The sequence below is a fragment of the Ailuropoda melanoleuca genome, chromosome 9 (genome assembly GCF_002007445.2).
Source record: "Ailuropoda melanoleuca isolate Jingjing chromosome 9, ASM200744v2, whole genome shotgun sequence".
Taxonomy (NCBI): domain Eukaryota; kingdom Metazoa; phylum Chordata; class Mammalia; order Carnivora; family Ursidae; genus Ailuropoda; species Ailuropoda melanoleuca.
In genome coordinates this window covers 18,578,127-18,597,589 of record NC_048226.1, presented here as the reverse complement: position 1 = coordinate 18,597,589, position 19,463 = coordinate 18,578,127, and the positions used below count along the sequence as shown (strand labels likewise).

At 50.9% G+C, this 19,463-nt stretch overlaps 1 protein-coding gene across 2 annotated transcripts in view; it reads right to left on the bottom strand.

Moving 5' to 3' along the window:
• ALDH1A3 (aldehyde dehydrogenase 1 family member A3) overlaps positions 1–11,063 on the bottom strand; it is a 36,964-nt gene extending 25,901 nt beyond the window's left edge. The window contains exons 1-3 of one of the 2 annotated variants that reach the window (XM_002922677.4): positions 10,875–11,063; positions 5,287–5,391; positions 3,087–3,227 (exon numbers count right to left, since the gene is read on the bottom strand). In XM_002922677.4, the coding sequence (XP_002922723.2) occupies positions 3,087–3,227; positions 5,287–5,391; positions 10,875–10,973 (345 nt within the window). In that variant the 5' untranslated portion in view covers positions 10,974–11,063. Of the gene's footprint in view, positions 1–3,086; positions 3,228–5,286; positions 5,392–10,002; positions 10,211–10,874 lie in introns of those variants that run through there. The other variant, XM_034667951.1, reaches the window with a different exon arrangement.
• Positions 11,064–19,463: the final 8,400 nt, after the last annotated feature.

Sequence of the window (19,463 nt, the reverse complement as noted above, 5' to 3'; positions counted from 1 at the left end):
AGTAGTGTCACTTGCCTCATGGGGCTGGGGTGAGGGCTAGGACAGGGCCTGCCCATAGGAAGTGCCAAGTGAACTGTTTCACGATGACATTAATAGCCGTCATGACAATGCTCATCTTCCTTTTCAGCAATCCTTATTTGGGGACACCGAGGAGACAGGAGTGTGAGCTGCTGAAGACGACAGGGCTAGTCTGGGTCTGGGATGGATCTCACCCCTACAGGATGCTGCTCAGGGACCAAGTCAGACCAAGATCACATCCAGTACACAGCACTTTGGCTCCTACCGAGTGACATTCCAAGCTGAAACTTTTCTCTTTCCACGAGAAACCCAAACGTTGCCGAAAGGTCCAAGACCGGGCGACTCCAGACAACATCTGGAGACCTGTCAGTGGGACCAGGAGTTTATTCTTGGCCTTTTTCTTACTTCCTCTGGCTGGATAACCTTAGGTTACTTAACCTTTCTGGGCCTCAGTGTCCTCTTCTCTGAAATGGGATAATAAATGTGCCTACGATAAGCCTGGTCCAAGGTGAGTATTCAGCAAGCATTGGCTGTCTTTCATTATTAACCTGGGCAAGTTTGCTTCCCAGAGTGACAGCAAGAATTTGCTAGGTTGGTTCTATGGGAAGTGTCCAAGAAAAAATGGGGTCATAATAGACTTAGACAGGAAATTCTTTTTAAACAAAAAAAAAGATTCACAAATGAGTGGATAGGGCTGGACCTGAGAAATCAAGTGTTAGCTACTGACTGGGACTTTTAAACAGTTATTGGGGCTGGACCGTGAGTAAACCACAGCTGCTCCCGAGTTTACTTCCCTTGACATTTTATGAGAAAAAATATGCCTTCTGAAAAATTAATGCATTGTAACCTTCAGATAGGAAAGAGTGAAGAAAAGGGCCGAGGGAACCTGCCCCGAGATTCGGTCAGTGTGCCAAAAGCTTAAAATGAGAAGGCCCAGAAACGGGGCTGGGGTTGAAAAGAGAGTAAACAGGGAGGGCCCCAATTTGGGACCTTCCAGAAAGAGCACCCACAGAGCCAGAGTCTGGGCCCCAGGTGCCTCAGGAAGGAGGAGAAAGCTGGGGCTGCCGGATCCCCCACATCTGTTCCTAAACATCGAACACAGAAGTAAATACGTAGCTCTGTCAAAACCACTGAGTCGGCAAGAGAACATGATGGAAAGAAGCACTTTGCTGCATGAAAATGCAGGAAAACCATATCAAGGTGGAGGGTGACGGTGCTTTCCTATGATGTGGTCCTGGTTCGAAAAGCCATATTGGCCAGTCATTCTCTTGTTCCTTTCATGATGTGGCAGAGAGCTGGATCTTATTTCTCATGGGCAGCAAGGTCCCGACGGCAAGAGGCAACTCGCTCCCGCTGCGATCGCAGCACAGTCCCGCCAGGACCGTGGGGCGGGCTGAAGGCAGGGGTGGCTACGTAGCCACTGCTCCCACAGCTGATACTGACACTTGAGGATAGGGTGGGGAGGGGTGCCCAGGGCACATCCTCTCCCGCCTGCTATGAGTCCCCACGGACATTGCAGACTGATGAGCTCATGCTGGGTGAAAACAGAAATGTTTTTGAAAAAGCCAGTCTGGCAGCTTGAGAGTTGAGGCTGGCTTTCATTGCAGGAAGAAACCAGAGACTCCATGGACAGAAATGCTGACCCTGAGAGGGAGACACCCTCACCCGGACTGGGGGCAAGCATGCCAGGCCCGGCTGGCGGGGTGGGAAGGAAGGAGAGTTGAGCTCTGTGCAGACGCACCCTTGGGGCCACGCAGCAAAGAGCGGCAGCCCAGATACAGAGATCCCCCAGTCTCTAGCCCCAAAACACACAGTTGGGCACAAAAACGATTTCGGCGTCCTGGATGATGCAGTGTCCATGAAGGAGTTACTCTGCTACTCGGCCCAGACATCCAAGCAAGAGAGGAAAGAACCATTTGTTCAAATAGGAGGCTGAAAAGGAGATTTACTCCCCCACCAACTGGGCCTTGAGGTTTGGAGCAACTTCTAAACAGGAGTCTGAGAGCCGTGGGAGGGAGGCGTGTGTAGGTTGGGAAGGACCTCAAGGCAGGAGGTGGCCCTGAGATTTCCTCTGCTTGCTCACTGTAAGACCGGAGGAAGGTCTTGGGATCCCTGTAAATAATGCATTTACAGCCTATCTGTGTCTTTGCAGCCCAGTCTGATGGGAGTGACCCAACCTCGTGGTGCGGGCCGAATTCACATGCCTATGTTGCAGCAGAGGAATTAAGGTGCCTAGAAATTACCGGCCAGGGGGTCATGCGGCTGGGCATGCACACTATTATGAGGACTACTGTTCCTAATAACAGCTATCATCTATTTAGTGCTGACTGCATGCCAGGGACTCTGCTAAGGATTTTAAATGGATCATTCTCACTGAATACCATTATTATTGGTATCTCCTATAAAGAAATACATGCTCTGAGAAGTAAAGCAAATTGTCCAACGTCACACAGCTAGTAAGTGGCAGAGCTGGGATTTGAACTGAGGTCTTTCATAGCCTGAGGTTTCCCATAACCAGGTTACCCTGCACTCACCAACACTCTGCACATGCTTACCACTGCCCAGTTCAGAGGTGAAACAGGGGTGATTTTTAGGTTCTATGGGACCAATGTTTTCTATGTTAAGGGGTGGCATCTATTTAAATGAGTATTCAAAAAAATATACCAGCACAGATCTTGTCACCTAGGATGAAGTTCAACTTATCAGTAAAAGAGATTTCATGAAAAAAAAAAGGTTAATTTCAGAAATGTACAGGTAGGACCAGGCTTATCTGGTGGCCCGTGACCATCTTGAGTCTGGGAACCATGGACACAACTGAACTTCCTCCGGGCAACTTCTTGGTCAAGAACATGAAGTTCAGGGTGGGGCGAGTGGGCGCAAAAGTCTGACTTCAAAATGGAAAGGGTTTTGAGCTGGACCGTGTGGACACATGCCTACTGCCAGAGAGCTAGCTATACCTCAAAGGTCCTGACACACATAGCACCACACAAAACTGCACCCTGGGTCTCCCCCAAGCCCCACGGGGGCCAGATGGTCCCACACCCGCCTGCCCATGAGCGTGTACTCACAGCCAGGATGGCGCGGTCCCTCTCCACAAGGTCAGCCAACTGATGCAGCAGCCAGCCACGGCCCAGGGCGTCCAGGCGGCGCCAGGGCGAGCCCCTCTGGAAGGCGGCGTGTGCGGCCTCCACGGCCTTGTCCACGTCGGGCTGAGTGGCCAAAAACCAGAGAGAGTGGTCACCTTTTGTCACGTTTTGGGAGAGCTCAGCCGTCAGCTACAGCGAACAGCAGAGACCCGCGTCCGTCACGCAGCAGGGGAAAGGGGGTTAGTGGGGGTCAGTCGGAAGGTGGCCCCTAGGTTCGAGATCGCTGGACACCCCCGTTTGGGACTTTCAAGTGACTTTTTCCTTCTTTATGTCTTGGGTCTTTTTCAGGATTTCTACAATGGCCAAGCATGAACTTTCTTTCTGATTATAAAAGCGTTTTAAAATAGTTTATAAGACTACCGACCTTAATTATTTTTCTTGGTGACCCGAGTAGGAAAAGATTTTCCACTTGCTCGCTCAGTTTGGACACACACACACTCCCACAGTTCATCAGTTAGGTGGGAAATGTCTGTCTTGGCATTTTATTCAAGCTGAGGACTGTGGTCCCATAGTGAGAATGGGGCAGGAGTGCTTCTCGGGATCTCGGAACTGACCACATCGGAAAAGTCCACAGACAGGGAGGCTCTGGAACTTTTCTCTTTCTCCAGCCTCATCTCCAACCCCACCCCCCACCCCCCTGCCTGGGGGCAGAAGTGTTGCACCATTCTCTGGGCAAGGAACTGGATTTTCTGTGCACCCATAGAAGAATTACAATGGAAACTTCTTCTTAAAAGGAAAGAAGTACGAGCTCTTTAGAGCTATTTAATGTCACCCATTCTTATTGCTGGAAAATGAGTTCAAGGCTCTGGTTGCTGACGAGCAATGGCTCATCCCCCAGGCCCCTCTGAGCCTCAGTTCCCTAGGGGAGTACAACAGGCAAGGGCTGCCCGATGCGGTCAAGAGGGACACTCCACCAAGAGTCTGTGTCTCCAAAGCGTGCTTGGAGGCAAGCGAGTTTTGGTAAAGCAGATACTAGGACTTTGAATTCCTTGTCCCAGGCTCTGGGGTGCAGGCCAGGGCCTCTCCAGCTGCAGGGGACAGGACAGCATCTGTGTCCAGGTGCTCAGAGCAGTCCCCCAGAGCCTGGGGCAGGGATCTCATTCTCCCCTTTGATACCTGAGTACTGCACCTGGGAATCACCCACTGGGAATCCTGCTCCACAGCATGCCCCCCGCACCCCGGCTGCCGCCCCACATCCTCACGTCATGCAAAGATGAGCTCCTTGATGCTATTATCTTTGTAAACAGAGCTTAGCTTGAGGCACCGCGCATGGGAGGGTCTGGATGGGTAGAACCACTGTGTTTCCTGCCTGTCCCAGAACTCTCACTGGTGGGATCCAAGTCGAGCCTATTTGCGACACGTCTTTCACCCTGTCCACAGTCATCATGACCCCTACACGTGTAAGAATATCAGGTGATTACTCTAGTGCTGGAGGAGAGGTTTAGATTTCCCTTGCCTCCTTAGAAAAGCTTTACCTTCTACCTTTCCTCTAATGGCACATACATTTAAAAGATACTTTCCGGCTTTGAAATATACCAAGGGCACATCCAGAAGTCCCTTATATACATAACTACATATATAGTCATAAAGACTATAGCTTTCCGTGATCATTTCAGGTTCTGGTAGAAAGGAAATCTGGTGATTTCGTGATGTTATTACCCCTGCATGACTTGGTTAGCAAGTCTTTTTCCCTTCAAGCCTTTCTCTTTCAAGTGTCTCCTGCCAGAATGCTGCATTTGGTGAAACACACCAGCCGGAAATGCTTTCCGGAAAGAGGGTTTCCTGCCTCCAGGTTCAAATCATTGATAAAAACCTTTCCTTTAGCCACGTGACGAGGATAGCTGAGGTCATCCTTATAGATGGGGTAACATCTGTCAAAGGAGAGTGACTCTCTGCAGTGGGTCGTCCCTAATTGATCCCATTCTGGGCCATGTGTGTGAGAAGCAGCTAACTCAGGTCCTACCCCGAGCACGAGCACGAGCACGAGCACGAGCACGAGCACGAGCACGAGCACGAGCACGGGCCAGGTCTGTCTTATAGCTAAGCCATACCGCCTCCTTATCCTCTGGTTCTCTGTAATTTAATTACTTGGGGGGTGGGGGTGGGGGGGGGAAGGACTCACCTTATCTCCTTCTTCCACATCACATATTTTTTCTAGAGTTGAAGGATTATATGTGGCAAACTTTTTTCCACTCTTGGATTCATGCCATTCATTGTTGATGAATATCTAACCAGGAAAGGAAGTTGTAATGCATTAGGGCTTAAATCAAAATCATATCATTCCAACATGCTGAGGACCTTAGGTAACGTCTTGTCCTCCCCCACCCTCTGCCCCTCCCCTACGCCGCACCCCCACCCACTCTTTTACAGATGGGACCTGGAGGGGAGATGGAGTCACATGCCCAACCAGGAAAACACGCAGAATTAGAAACCAAGTCTCCTGACTTCTAATACCTTTTCAGAGCATTACTTTTCGTCCTGATGAAACTGAAGTCATTTAGAATTTTTCTAAACATCTTGTCTCTTTTTATTTATTTATTTAAAAGATTTTATTTATTCATTTGACAGAGAGAGAGAGAGAGAGAGAGAGGGAGAGCACAAACAGGGGAGAGGGGCAAAGGGAGAAGCAGGCTCCCCACTGAACAGGGATCCCCACACAGGGCTAGATCCCAGGACCCTGGGATCATGACCTGAGCCAAAGGCAGACACCTAAGGGACTGGGCCATTTAAATTATTAACATGGATTCATGGAGGAAGAGTCGAGTTGAATAGTTAAAGGGTATAAGTTAAATCCTACTCCCTCATCAAGTTTGGGGGGAAGATTAAATAGGTTTATACATATAAAGTGCCAAGGGATCGCCTGCCCTTGAAGGGCAGGTCAACAGTCAGCATTCCCTTCTGCCTCCTCCCTGTTGAAACCCTCAGCCAGACTGCCAAGGAACTGGCTTTCTACAAGGATCTTGCTATCACCCTTAATCTTTGTTGGTGTATATCGGTACTCCTCCCCCATTCTCTTTAAAATGCCTATTTTCATGTTGGTTTTAATAAAAGCCCGTGTTGGAATACAAAGATAGATATCTGGGCTGGGAGATGTTCTGGTTATATGAATAGATGTAGCAAATAACCATTTATATCTAGAACCAAAGAATTAACCCAAAAAATCACTCCGTTCAGAGCCTCGATTATCTAGCACACGGCTGAGAAAAAGGACGTTAAAAATAAAAAGACATCATGAGAGAACTAAAAGGAATTCACAGAGTTCCCACGCTGAAAGGTGTGTACCATTTACTCTTGGTTTACTCTAACCCCTAACTGCTTTTAAAAAAGCACCGCATTCAAAGAGAGGGCCTTGGAAAAGAACCAGGAACAGAGGTGACAGGTAATACACAAACACGTTCTGACAACATGGAGGTCCCGGCTCCCCGGAGAGACAGATGACCTCCCGCTATACCAGCATGGGACAGGCTGGTCATCACAGCCCATCGTGGTGTCACACAGACCCCAGTCACAGACATGAGTAAGACGCTTTAGAAACACTTCCATCAAACAAGATGCCATCAATAATTTCTAAGTATAGACCTAGCTCATCGAATTCCATTTCTGTATCTATAGGCATATCTTTTGCCTCTCTTTGAGTCGTTTAAAAGAATCATGTCCCTCCAAGGGCTAATTGCAGTTACTGTGAATTTTATTCATTTGGAACACTTGACTCCCCAGTGATGACAGACGAGAGGGGAGACATCTCATCCAGAGTGCGGCTTGGTTACGATCTCTGTCCTGGGCTGTCCTGTAAAAACTCCAAAGCTCACTGGGAAAGAAACTGGCTCTGGGAAGTTGCTGGGGGAGACCGCTTTGATCACTCTCCCTGGAAAGCAAGGAAGTCTCAGTCTGGCGAGGGCAAAGCATGGAAGGCCAGCTCTTGCGGGGCAGGTGGACAGAGGCACCCTGTCCACCATGTGGAATTCAGAGCTGAGAGCATCCCTTGCCTCTACGATGTGCCCATCTGACTTCTGGAAGCTCAGGGCCTTCAACATGAGGCCAGGCCCCCAGGGAAGCACGTGGAATAGGCCAGGCTACAATTACAGGTTTATTCTTCCAGCTGAAACCAAATCCAAGAGTTCACTCTTGCCATCCAGCAAGCAATCACTCGGTAACAGCGAGAAATTAATAAGTGGAGAAGAGAGGTTCAGTTAGCATGGGGAGGGAAGTGCAGCCAGAGAGAGAGGCCCATTTGTCGGAAGATGAAATTTCGTGGGTTAGAAAATACAGACCATCAGTGAAAACTGCTGATTCTAGATCCTTCCTGGTATCAATTCCAAGAGGGAGGGAAAGTGAGAAGATGGTAGAAGAGAATATAAATAAGGAGGATGGAAACAGATTGCAATGATCAGATGTCTGTTATACTTCATCTCTAAGCATGTTCCTCCAAAAAAAAAGACTTGGTCGGTCATGACATTGATCCATAGTCCCTCCTAACCAGCAACTTAAAAAAAACAGTCAGACTCCTTCCTCAACGCTGACCATATTTTCCCATCGCGAGGTTGCCGATTTAGCAAAAAATTTTTTGTATACTACGCTAGTAAGTAATCTCGCAAGTGGTTTCTACTGTTGATTTTCTCTCCACTAAAACAGAACAAAAACACAAATAAAGAAGGGGTCAGTAAGTGTGGCCTACCAATTATGCTGCCTATACTGTTTTGAGCCCCAAATCAGGATAATGTGTCCAGGAAAAAAAAAAAAAGTATCCTCCTCGGCTTGTGAACTGGATCAGATAAACCTTAGAAAGGTATAAAAATTAGGTTCCAGGATTCACATTTTACTGAAGGAGCGGAATGGTCTGTCATCCGGGCTGAGCCCGAAAACCACAGCTGCTCTGAGGAGCGGGGAGCCCCGGGGTGGAGGTGAAGTTGGTGACTACGCAAGTGAGGTCTGCTGATGCCATTTACAGGAACTTCCACCGGACTTCAGGGAAACCCAAAGGGGTTATGCTTTCAGAACCGGGGACTGGAGCGAATTGGAGCTTTTATCAAGGAGATTAGAAAAACGGGTGTTTGAGTGAACCAGAAACTCTTAAAGACCATCTCTGTTACTGGAGGACACTTTCTAAGGAAAGGAAAGGACCTCCCTAAAGTGAAAGAGGTTGCTATCCTCTGAGATACGGGGGTGGGGGATGCCGAAGGGGATCCTTCCCCTCCCCCACCACCGGAGTCACATAGCGGAGCCCAAGGTTAAAATGTGAGAACACGGGTGCCTGGGAGGCTCAGTCAATTGAGCGTCTGCCTTTGGCTCAAGTCATGATCTCGGGGTCCTGGGGTCCAGCCCCGATTTGGGCTCCCTGCTAAGTGGGGAACCTTCTTCTCCCTCTCCCGCTGCCCCTCCCCCCACTCATGCTCACTTGTTCTCTCTCTCTCTCTCATAAATAAATAAAATCTTTTAAAAAGGTGAGAACAAATGAAGTTGTGACAAGGTCGTCCTTCTGGAAACTGGACTTATCCTGGGAAATGGTACCCCCAAGGCTGGGCCTCAGACCCACCGTTTCTGGCATGTCCTCCATTAGGAAGAAGCTCCATGAGTCAGGTTTGAAAACTAACAGGCCTTTAGGGGCTCACACACTCCACCCCTCCCCACCGCCGGCCCTGGGCCTTGGTTCCGCAGTTCTGGCCCTCCTGCTTCTTTCCTAGGCCCTGTCTGCTGCCTCTCCAGCCAGAGGCTCCCCTAAGCATTGCTGGCCGGGGTTGCTGTCCCTCAGCCACCACCACATAGGCTGCCTGGGCCCCACAGCTGCTAGGGGTAGGCCTCTGCCGTGGTCGGCCCGGGAGCAAGGACAGAGCACGGTGGAGGCCTCACCTTCCACAAGGAAGGAGGGTACAGTGGCCTGGTGTCAGGCCCTAGCAGTCGCCATGGCCCCGAAGCCCCTGAGCATCTCATCGCGTCTCGCCAGCTTTAATCACACAGCCAGTTCTGTTCCACTAAGAGGAAGAGGCTCCCAGCAAGATAACAGACACAGGTCGCTCTGTGAATCTGCTAAGGACCTCCTCTATATGCACTTGGGAAGGGCCATGAAGGATTGCAGAGAAAGAAGGAACTTTCCATAGGTGGCTGTATTGCTCTGATAGGACTCAGAAAGGTAGAAAGGCAAAAGACAATAGCATAGTAATTTCTGGCTTCTGTAGCATTAAAAAAAAACCTTACAAAACAAAAATAAAACAAAGCTGCATCACCACCATGACAGGCCATCACCCACAGAACAACGGTCTGAAAAGAGGTAGGTACTATTCCGACTGTTCCCAGAATTGGCGATGGAATTTTCGCTCTGAAGCTGATACCACTACGGAAACGACATTAAAAATAATCTCCAGCGTTTATGGTGAAGTGTCTCTGTTGATTACGGAGCCCTCTGAAAACAGTTAATTTAAATGTCATGTGATCAGAGGCAGAGCCGACATGAAGTGCCAAGAGACCAGAATCTGAAGGCCACACATAGTGGTCTGCAACTTTCTCCGCTTGATTAAAACTATTTGAGAGACATAATTGCTACTTTTGAAAGTAAAATTGATGGGGAAATTTTCTCAGTGCTGTGTCAGCTGGAGTTGGGGGCGGGGAATGGATAAGATGCAAATTAAAAAAATAAAATAAAATAAAAAGGAGGGAAAGTTGGGGAAAGATTAGCCAGCCGAGGCTTTCGGCCTGCGACCCTGCGGCGCTCCCGCTCCAGGCCCCAGACACGGCCCCCAAACAGCCTCCGAGGGTCCTCCCGCAGGACGCGCTCCCCGCAGCCCTCCGCAGCCTGGGCTCCAGGCCTCGCATCTTCCTTTCTGCCCTAGGCAGGTGATCTCACCCCTTTGCCGACGCTCCAGCCTCCCAGCCAAGCGCAAAATAGCAGACTCCACCCGGCGCTGCGCGGTGGGGCCTGGCAGCCCCCGCTTCCCAGGCCCGGGTCCGGTCCGGAGACCATCGGAACGCATTCTCTGTCTGCCAACGCCAGGGCCCCGGGGCTCCAGGGCACTTTCACCAATGATCACCTTCCTACTCCCCCTGGCTCTCCTGCTAAGCCAGGTAGGTCAAGCACGCAAGATAGGACGTCCCTCCCGTGCTCGCCATGCCATGGTTCTGGCGTCTCCGAGTCTCGGCTCCCCAGTGCAGACCCAGCTCTCAGACCAGCTCTCGGTGTTCTCAGGCACCCTCTGACCCTCCCGAAGCCCGACCCGTTCAGCCCCGGAAACCGTGCCGCCGCAGGGCCTGCGGGGAGACCAACGCGCCCAGGGCACTGAGGCCCGCACCTCCGCTCGCCTTCCAAACGGGCCCTGAAAGGCACGTCGGGGCCGCGCCGGCGGCAGCCCGGAGCCGCGCGGGCGCTGCGCAGGCTCCCTCGCCAGGCTTGGAAGCTTCGAGTGCCGAGCCCCGCCGCCCGAGAGCGCGTCCGGGAGTGCAGATCGCGCAGTCCCCTTGGGGGTGCGCGGCGGACGCGCTCCCGCCCGGGATGTCCTGCGTCGCCAGACGCCGCTCCGAGAGGGTCGGACCCAGGCAGAGAGGCTCCGGTCACTGGAGCCCCGGGCGGACTCGGCCGAGGGCGCGCCACCCGCAGCGCCCCGCACCCTCGGAGCGGAGCGGCTGGGCTCCACGCCTGCTGGCTCCTCGTCCCCGCCACCCCGGCCGGACAGCCCAGCGCGGAGCCAGGCGACCGTCGGGTGGGATGGACGTCCGCCTCACCTTGGTGAACTTGACCTCCAGGTTGCGGACCGGGCGAGGCAGGGCAGGCGGCTTCCTGTCCGGCTGCCCGTTTTCCACGGTCCCGTTGGTGGTGGCCATGGCTCTTCTGCGCTCCCCGGCCCGAGGCGCCCGAGTCTGCGGCGCTGGCTCTGGCCTGGATGGTGCGCAGGCTGCTCGCGGGGTGACAGCTCCGCGCCGCTTTATGGAGCGACCCACCGGGCCCCGGAAGTGCCAGGGCTCTGGCAGCGGGCCAGGGTAGGGAGCGGGGGCGCCGGGGCCACAGCGCCCAGCTCTCTCCCCGAAGTCGCGCGAGCTCGCCCCGCCGCACCTGCCGCCCCCTACCCGCCGCCGCTCGGCGCACTCGCCCGACTTCGGTCGGGGCGCTGCGCTCCGGGAATGCGCGCCCCCCTGCCGGGGACCCCGAGCCGCTTTAGGGGTCGGGGCGCCCCGCGGGGCGGCCGCGCTTCGCAGCCCAAGTGCGTGGGCTGCGAAGCGACCTGGGCCTCCAGGTCCCAGCTCTCAGGACGGACCCCCGCCGCGCCCCACTCGGCCCCTGCTGGGACAGCCTCCTGGACCCGGTGGCCCAGATGGCCCGACTTTCCCCGTGGCTCTCGGGCTTCACACACCGAGGGCCAGAAGCCCAGGAAAAGCGTTTGGCCTTTGCTATGCCGCGCTGGGCCTCTGACCTCAGTAGGCGCAGACCGCCTTTCAGCAGGGGCCCTGGGTGCAATTATTTTGACTTTTAAAATGCGTAAATTACACCTCAATTTAACAGAACGAAAACACAAAGAGAGAAAGCACATGAGATCTTTGCAGCTTTGTGTTTTAAGAGTTGAGGCTTTCGTCCCGTAGGTTGCTAGTCATTTCTCAGGGAAGCAGAGGCCTGTCCAGCTCCTCTCCTTTTGCCCTTTGGGAAAAGCTACACCAACCCTAGGGACTTGCCCCCGGTCCCATCTGAGACCTGGAAGTGGCTTCTCATGCTTGTCATACCTCGGGTTTCTGGAACAATGATGTGGGGCATGAACTCAGCAACAAAAGCAGTGGTTTAATCCCCAGTTAGGCTCAGCCCCTCAGCCTGTTTCCTTCTGTGAGTAATCTCAGTGGGGAGACTGGAAACGGAGGCACTCCTTACTGTCCTGATGCTCTTTCAGTTGGTTTTGCCCTCTGGGTGACCATCTCTGTCCCCTCTCTCCCTCCTCACTGCAGTGCTACTGGATGTCTTTCTTGATAGTAGAGTAAGGAAGCTTTTTAGCTTTTGCAAACCTTCTTCATCAGATCACTGCCGGCTGGGGGTGAAAGGGTCCTATGCTGTTATGGGTTAGAATGCACAGGTGAGGCAGGGAAAGGGGATCATGGGTCCCCTCTGTTAGTTAGGGCTGACCCGCATCAGTGAGTCTGCCTTCGATGCCAGGCTCACTAACACTGATGAGTCCCAGAGCAATGCTGCCTCTTTCTTCAGCTGCTCCTGCCAGTCCCTGGGCTCCCTGCCCTGCCTGACTGGCCCTGTGGTCCCCATTCAGCTCTCTTGGAAACACGTGGGCGGATGTCTCATGTCAGGGCCCTTGGCTGGATGCTGAACCCCAGCGTCTGGGTGTCTGGGCCCAGGAAGGCCTGCGTGGTCCTGCAGCAGACTCTCCCTGCCCTGAGCGCAGGGCCCCAAGGCTGGTGGGGGCACCAAGCATGATAAGGCTGCAACTGGACAAGCTTTCTAAGCTGAACTCCCATTCCACCAGTTTCTTGGGGATCCTGGATGGTTGAACTTATGTCACTTGTGCCAGGCTTAAAAACAAGTCTGAAGATTTGTGGAGGAAATTCTGTTAATAACTGCTGGCTGGATGTGGAGAGGCAAGGTTGGGGGGTTTTTAGAACTCTGCTCTCCTAGAGAGCAGAGCCTGTTTGCTCGAAGGTGGACAGCTGCCCCCTTGCTCATCATGAAGTCAGGAACACAGGCCACCTCCATTCACACCCAAAGACATGCTTGTGACCTGCAGTATCTGGGCTTGAGGCCGGTTGCAATGACGCCGACCCCCTCACCTGCAGATCGTCCTGTTGACAGCCGCCCGCACGGTCCTGGGAGCCTGGGCTGGGAGTAGGGCCCTCAGCCATAGCAGGGAGCTGCCAGAGAGCAGGTCAGGAGGGTAAGCCTGGTGCCAGACTTGTCTAGACCAGCAGGCTACTGCTGCTCCCCTGTCTGGCCACCCAGTGGGAGGGATGAAGGCAAGATGCTCTTCTCCCCATTTTACAGGTGAGTAAACAGAGGCACGTAGCTACTTGCCCCAGACAGCGGCAGCAGTGGAGGAATCGAGGCCAGACTGTGTGGGGGTGGGTGGGGCAGACTGTGGAGGAGGGATTTCTCTCGACTTCTTCTGTCTGCTCTTCTGCTTTCGGCAAGGTGAGCTCCCGTGTCCCATGGTCCCACGCCTCCGGAGCAGCATAGAGCAGAGTGAAGGTATGGGTGCAAAATGGTAGCGGCGTCCCTGGAGGCTGTGCCTTTCTTAGGGATCAGACCCTGAGGTCCTGGCCTCTGAGGCGGTCACCGCCATTGCTAAGGGAGGAGGAAGGACCCTTTCCTCCCACGGTCCGCCGCTGGGTATCTGGGCACCAGAGAGAGCGCCCGAATGCCAAGGCACCAGAGGCCCGGCCCCTTCTGCCCACATCCCGGGTCTAGATTCCAGCTGTGTGTTCTTGGGTTGGACACTTTCTCACTCTGAGCTTCACTTTCTTTCTCTATAAAATAATCTCCTTCCCACTTTAGTGTTTGGGGACGCTCAAGTGAGAGAATGGTGTCAAGGAATGCTTTATAAACTGTGAAGGGCTGTCCAGAGGCGGGTTCTTCATTCTGCCATTCTTCTTGGGCACTGATTTCCTCTCAGCAGACTTTTCTTCTGGGACGTTAGCGAGCTCCCCTGGTTTCTCTGACTTGCGGAAGCTTCTCTGATCAGCAGTCACTCTACTAATGTCATTGCAAAAATATTCTTTTTATTTTGTATTCAGCTCTGTGGTGCTGCTGTTGTCTGGCTTCTTGGCACGTTGAATTAGGAGTCCGAGACATTGCATGGTGAGGGCTTGTTTGTTTGATGAACACACAGTAAAAGTAATCCTGAAGAAAAAAACCAAGATAAAATCAAAGTTAGATGACCTCTCCACCCCTCCCTGGGCATGGAAAGCTCCACCTAATTCCATTTTAAACCCATAAAACACTGTGGGCGATCCGGAGAGTCTGTAGCAAATGTAATTAATAACGATGGCGATAGTCGTGGATCCCACATTTTGTCCTACTTTATTTCAGGTCTGGTACCTAAGCCTCAACAGGGGTGCCCAGAGATCTCTGGAAGGTCCTCAGCAGCCCCGCAGCTGGGGGCCAGCGGTCACTCCCCTCACCCCGCCTCTAGAAGTCAGGGCCAGGCTCTGGGGCCCCTGCGTGTTCAGAACACTTTCATGGAAAGCCGGGCTCCTCAGGTGAGGTGGTTCTCTGAAGCTGGGAAGCACTGTGGCTCTTTGGCGCCTCAGGGCAGGTGACCTAACCTCAGTTTTCTTGGCTATAAAATGGGCTGAGAGGTGCCCTCGAAATGAGGGAAGACGAGCTTCACTGCAAGCATCTCCCCCTGGTGTCAACGAGGTGGGTTCCACCCTTCACGTGAGTTGTTCCGTGTGGACTAACCCTGACTCCAGTAGGGAGCTACTTGGCTTTCACACTCACTGTAAGTCAAGGTCGGTGAAGACCGCTCTGTGGTTCTCCATCATTCTGTCCTCAGGGAACACACGAACCGAGCTGTTTTCCTGTGAGTTTTCGTCAGGGATTACACCGGAGACAGGAGCATCTGGGCCTGAGAAAGATGAGCCAGCAGACACCCACCCACGTCAAAGCAGAAAGGTCCACAGCACCACTGTTTTCAGCCACTTCCTTCTCAGGTCCTTTCTAGGCCTGAGGGAAAATCTTCACACACAATATTGGTCTGAGGTAAATCAGGTTCAGACCACGCAGAAGCAGAGAAGCAATGACATAAAAGCAAAGAGGAGACATCAAAATATTTGTGGGTCAGGTCTTGGTTAGGCCTTACACACACTCAGCCTGACAGTTTACGGCTGCTGGAAGTTTCCCCCGAGGGTCCACCTTCCACCAGTAACCCCAGTGATTAAGAGTTGTGACAGGGCCAGGAGAGGGCATGGCAGGTAAAGCAGAGACAGCTGGTCAATCTCCCAATTCTTCCCTTCCTTCCTGCCAGTAGAATTTCATATTATTGAGGACAGCAGAATGCTTTGATAAAACATATTTTCCAGTCTCTCTTGCAGACAGGAGTGGTTAATGAAATAATAAGCCAAAGTCTTTGGTTTTGGCTGCCAAAGGAGCTCTTTTCAAGGGGCTGAGTCAGCTGAGAGGCTCATCTTCCTTCCTGCTGCCTGGAACATAGGTGCAAGGGCTGGGGCTCTTGCAGCTGTCTTATGACCATAAAGCAATTCTGAGAATGGAAGTTATATGATAAGGAGCTTGGAGCAGACACACAACAAGAGCCTATGACCCCAGAACCAGGCTTTGTGCCTTGGATTTCCTCCCTTGGACTTCTTTCATGTGAGCACAGGGTGAATCCCTGTCTTATTTCAGTCTTCTTTTTTGGGCTTTCTGTTATATGTGGTTGAACTTAATCCCAAGTGATACAACTGGTTACTGAAATCATGCTATATCACCAAGACTAGAAAAAACAAACTTCTAAACCTTGGTGGAATAAATATGTTTTCTTTATAAACAATAAGCAGCATATTTGAAATCTTATCACCATCTCTACCTTTTTTTTGGCTTTAACCAAATGTTCTGAATATCTGTGCTCAGGTGTATAGTAAATTAAAAAACAAAGATGAAACTAACCCTGGAATGCAATAGATGAAGTTAACTCATTCATTCATCCACAGAGTTGATTACCTAAATTGGATGCTGATGTCCTTCCCAGGGAAGAGAATCTTTATAGGACTGGCAGGTAGCCCACCATCCTACAGTGCCCGTGGGGATTAGCTGTTTGGGGCTGCATCCTCCAGCCTACTGAGTGGGTAAGTACCAATGCTTAGAGAGCTAATGTGACTGAACAGGTCCCTCGGCCACCCAGATCTGGAAGCTGCTTGGCCAGGCCAGCATGCAATCCATGCAGCAAGAAGTCAGACTTCTGGTTTTAAAGTATACAAAATGTCACTACATATAATCATTGCATCTCCCTCATAACATTCCACACTTCTCAGTATTGCCACCGGACTTTCTCAGTGACACGAAGAGTTGTTTGCCAAATTTGCAACCCTCTTCGAAATTCAGGGACTCTGAGTTTTGAACCAAATTTGAATTATTTGGGGGGTGAGCTCAATTTATTCTGGCAAAACACACTTCCTGGTTAGAAGGAAAGGTATTTAAGGGGCTTATAAAAGGGATCTGGAAGATTCTTGGACAAAAAGTGGCTTTTGCTAAACAATTGTGCTGAGTTAAGCCTAAGTGAATCAGAAACATACATATTAAATTTCCCCTGAAATCCACATGGGTATAAAAATGTTGGGAAAGGGGGCTTAGCAAGATGCAGTTTGCCAAACCCAAAATGTTTGAAAACTAATTTGAGTGTGTTAGTTTGGCCAATCGCTCTTGGACTCATCTATCCTAGCCCCACAGTGACAAGACTTTTCCTCTTGCCTTTCAGCCGGGACTCCCTGTAAAGGAGCATCAATTATGGAAGAATCTTCCTTTGGATGTTTGCCATTATTTGAATCCTGGGGTAGAGATGGGGGCGGAGAGTGGAGGGGCTGTTAAAATCTGTGTTCTCACGAAATAGCCTGGGGATCCCATCGTCCTGCCTTTGTGGTGTGACAGTTATTCAAGCAGTACTCTGGAGGTTCCCCTATAATCAGAAAGTCTCTGTAAAGCACATCAGGTCTTATAATATGTTTAGGCATAACAGATGGGAAGCCTATTTATGTATATTGCCATGTAGTTTTTTTGATTTGGCATTACGGTGATCCTAAAACATCCACCCCACCCCCAGGGGAATAAACTAATTAGCCACCTAGAGCATATCCAGCTTTATAGTGTTTTTCATTATTAAGCATAATGCAAGAATTGAGTTTATATTATATTATAGTATAGTACCCTATACTATATTATTATAATCATTAAATGTAGTTTATCAATGAAAAGACAATGGGTTGGATAAGGTGTATTTTCACCAGTGATGGTAAGCAAACATAAATATTAGGAACAAAAACAAGAATTACAGATTTCACATGGCTTAAATGTGCATTTTGTAAATTCCATGGATATTACAATTATTGTGAATTTCAGCCGATCTTTTATCCCAGGAAGTACCAGCATTTGCACCTGCTAGCCAATGTCCGGTGGTTCCCCTGCACTCCTCCGGGTGGCCACTAGATGTCGTGGGACCAAGTTCAGTAGGAAGTTGCCACTAACGTTTTTCCACTGTGAGAAACAGGAATTCCCCAACTTACAAATAAATGGTGCTGCAAAAGCTTATTGACAGTATCCCAAACTTCACCTGTATCATAGACACGATGCTAGAAATGGAGATCCGTGCCCAGGTTAACCCACAAAATCCCGCTCACTTCTTCATGAGCCTGAAAAGGGGTCTTAGCTTTGAGATCAGACATATGTGGGTGTGACTCTCTGTCCAGGGAGCACTTTGGACCTGGCACAGGAGCTAAGCGCTTTGTACCTCTTTGTCCACTTCCTCTTCTGAAAACGAGAGTAACAATTCCTTCCCAGCAAGGTCATGGGAATAAACTAAGCACACGTGTGGTAAAACAGACAGGAAGACATCACTGCTGCCCACATCGCAATTGACCTCACAGACAGCATCATACCAGAGCCCTGTCCTGCCTGCCCTCAGCTCCCAGGCATCACTCCCTTCTGGGTGCTTCCTTATCCTCATCCTTTCCTGCCCCCACACAGACAAGACAACCAGGCACCCTCTGATGGAAATCAGCCAAGAGCCTGCAGGAAATAGTGTTTTGCTTTGTTTTTTTTTTAATGCCAAAGGATAAACATATATGAGCCTAGAAGGTCAGCCTTGCAGACAGACAGACTGGGTAAGATTCCCACTAAGGCATTGATTAGCCTCATTCTTGAAACTTCCTGGGCTTTACTTTCCTCGTCTGTCATAAGGGGCTGGTGGGACCTCCCGCACAGGTAGAGAAACCAAAGTGACATCACAGATGGGTCAACTCTAGTCTCTGCTTGGTGTATGGTGACTGTTCCATGTATGCCACCTGAGACATACCCCAGTCCCTTCCTTCAGCCCTGGCCGAGAAACACCAAGCTGGGTGGGCAGTGTTTCAGCCCTTCTAGAACCTTCTTCTTAGTTTTCTCTTGGATGGGTGTCATAAGTAGATTTCAGCAGCTCCAGACACCAGGGGACAGAGACCCTTCTCTCCTGACTCCAGGCCTGCTCTCCCTTAAACACATCCCCCTCACGTATATTTATGTTTCATCCTGGCATTGCAGACACTTCCCGGGCTCCTTCTAGAAACATTGTGGTTTGAAAAGCCTAACTTTGCCCTCACTTGTTTTCCTCTCCCCTATTTCATCAGTCATCTGTGAGGGCTGATTCTTCCCAATCTTTCTAGTGCATTCCAGCCCCAGGTCTCTTTCCCAGGCTGACTCTCAGGCAGTAGAAGGGCCCTTGCAGCGCTGTGCAGAGAAGGATCTCAACTCATCATCAGTGTGATGATGGATGAGCCATGGCTTCCGTGGGCACAGCACACACAGAAGCTCTAGAAACCAGCCTTCTCACACTGTACCGTGCCCAGGAATCACTGGGGATCTTGTTAACGTACAGACTCGATTCCCAGGTCTGAGGCGGGCTCAGGAGTCTGCACTCCATACAAGCTACTACTAAGTATCTAAGGCGTGCCCTCTCTAGGTGGGCAGCACCAGCATTTCCCGGGAGCTTTTTAGAAATGCAGACTCTCGGGCCCTGCTCTAGACCTACAGAGAGAGGACCTGCAAGTTAACCGGAACCCCAGGAGTTTTGTATGCATATCACGGCAGGAGAAGGGCCACCAAGCTCTGGTCTCTGGTTGGCCAATACCTTATGAAAGGCACGTCCCTCCCCCACCCCCAGGCTGAAGCTCATCTTGTCAGCATGGATGAAATGAGTCCTTTTCCTCCTCCAGTTCTCTGTTTCTTTTCAGAGAGGAGATTCACCCTAGGCTCACATTTCATCACAAGCCTGAGGGAAGTCTGATACCCACCCCAGCCAGGAGCCATCTGTCCCCCACTCTTCAGAAATTCCCTACAGTGATGCCCAAAGGAATGGCTTCGTAGAATTTTAATCAATATGGTTTTATAAGATCAAAGCCCAGAAACACCAGGGCAAGACTATGAAGAAGAGGTTATATTTTCATTACATGGAATAAAAATCATTCTTTAGACTGATGTTGAATTCTGGGGCTTGAGGAAGGCAGGTTTAATGGAATGGGATACAGACTCAGGGAAGGTAGGAGGGACTTTTAGACACTTTGGGGGTTAGGTTCTGTGCCAGTGGAGGGGCTGGGATGGATATTATCAAGTCAGGAGGCCCACTTTGGGACATGAGACCACCCTTC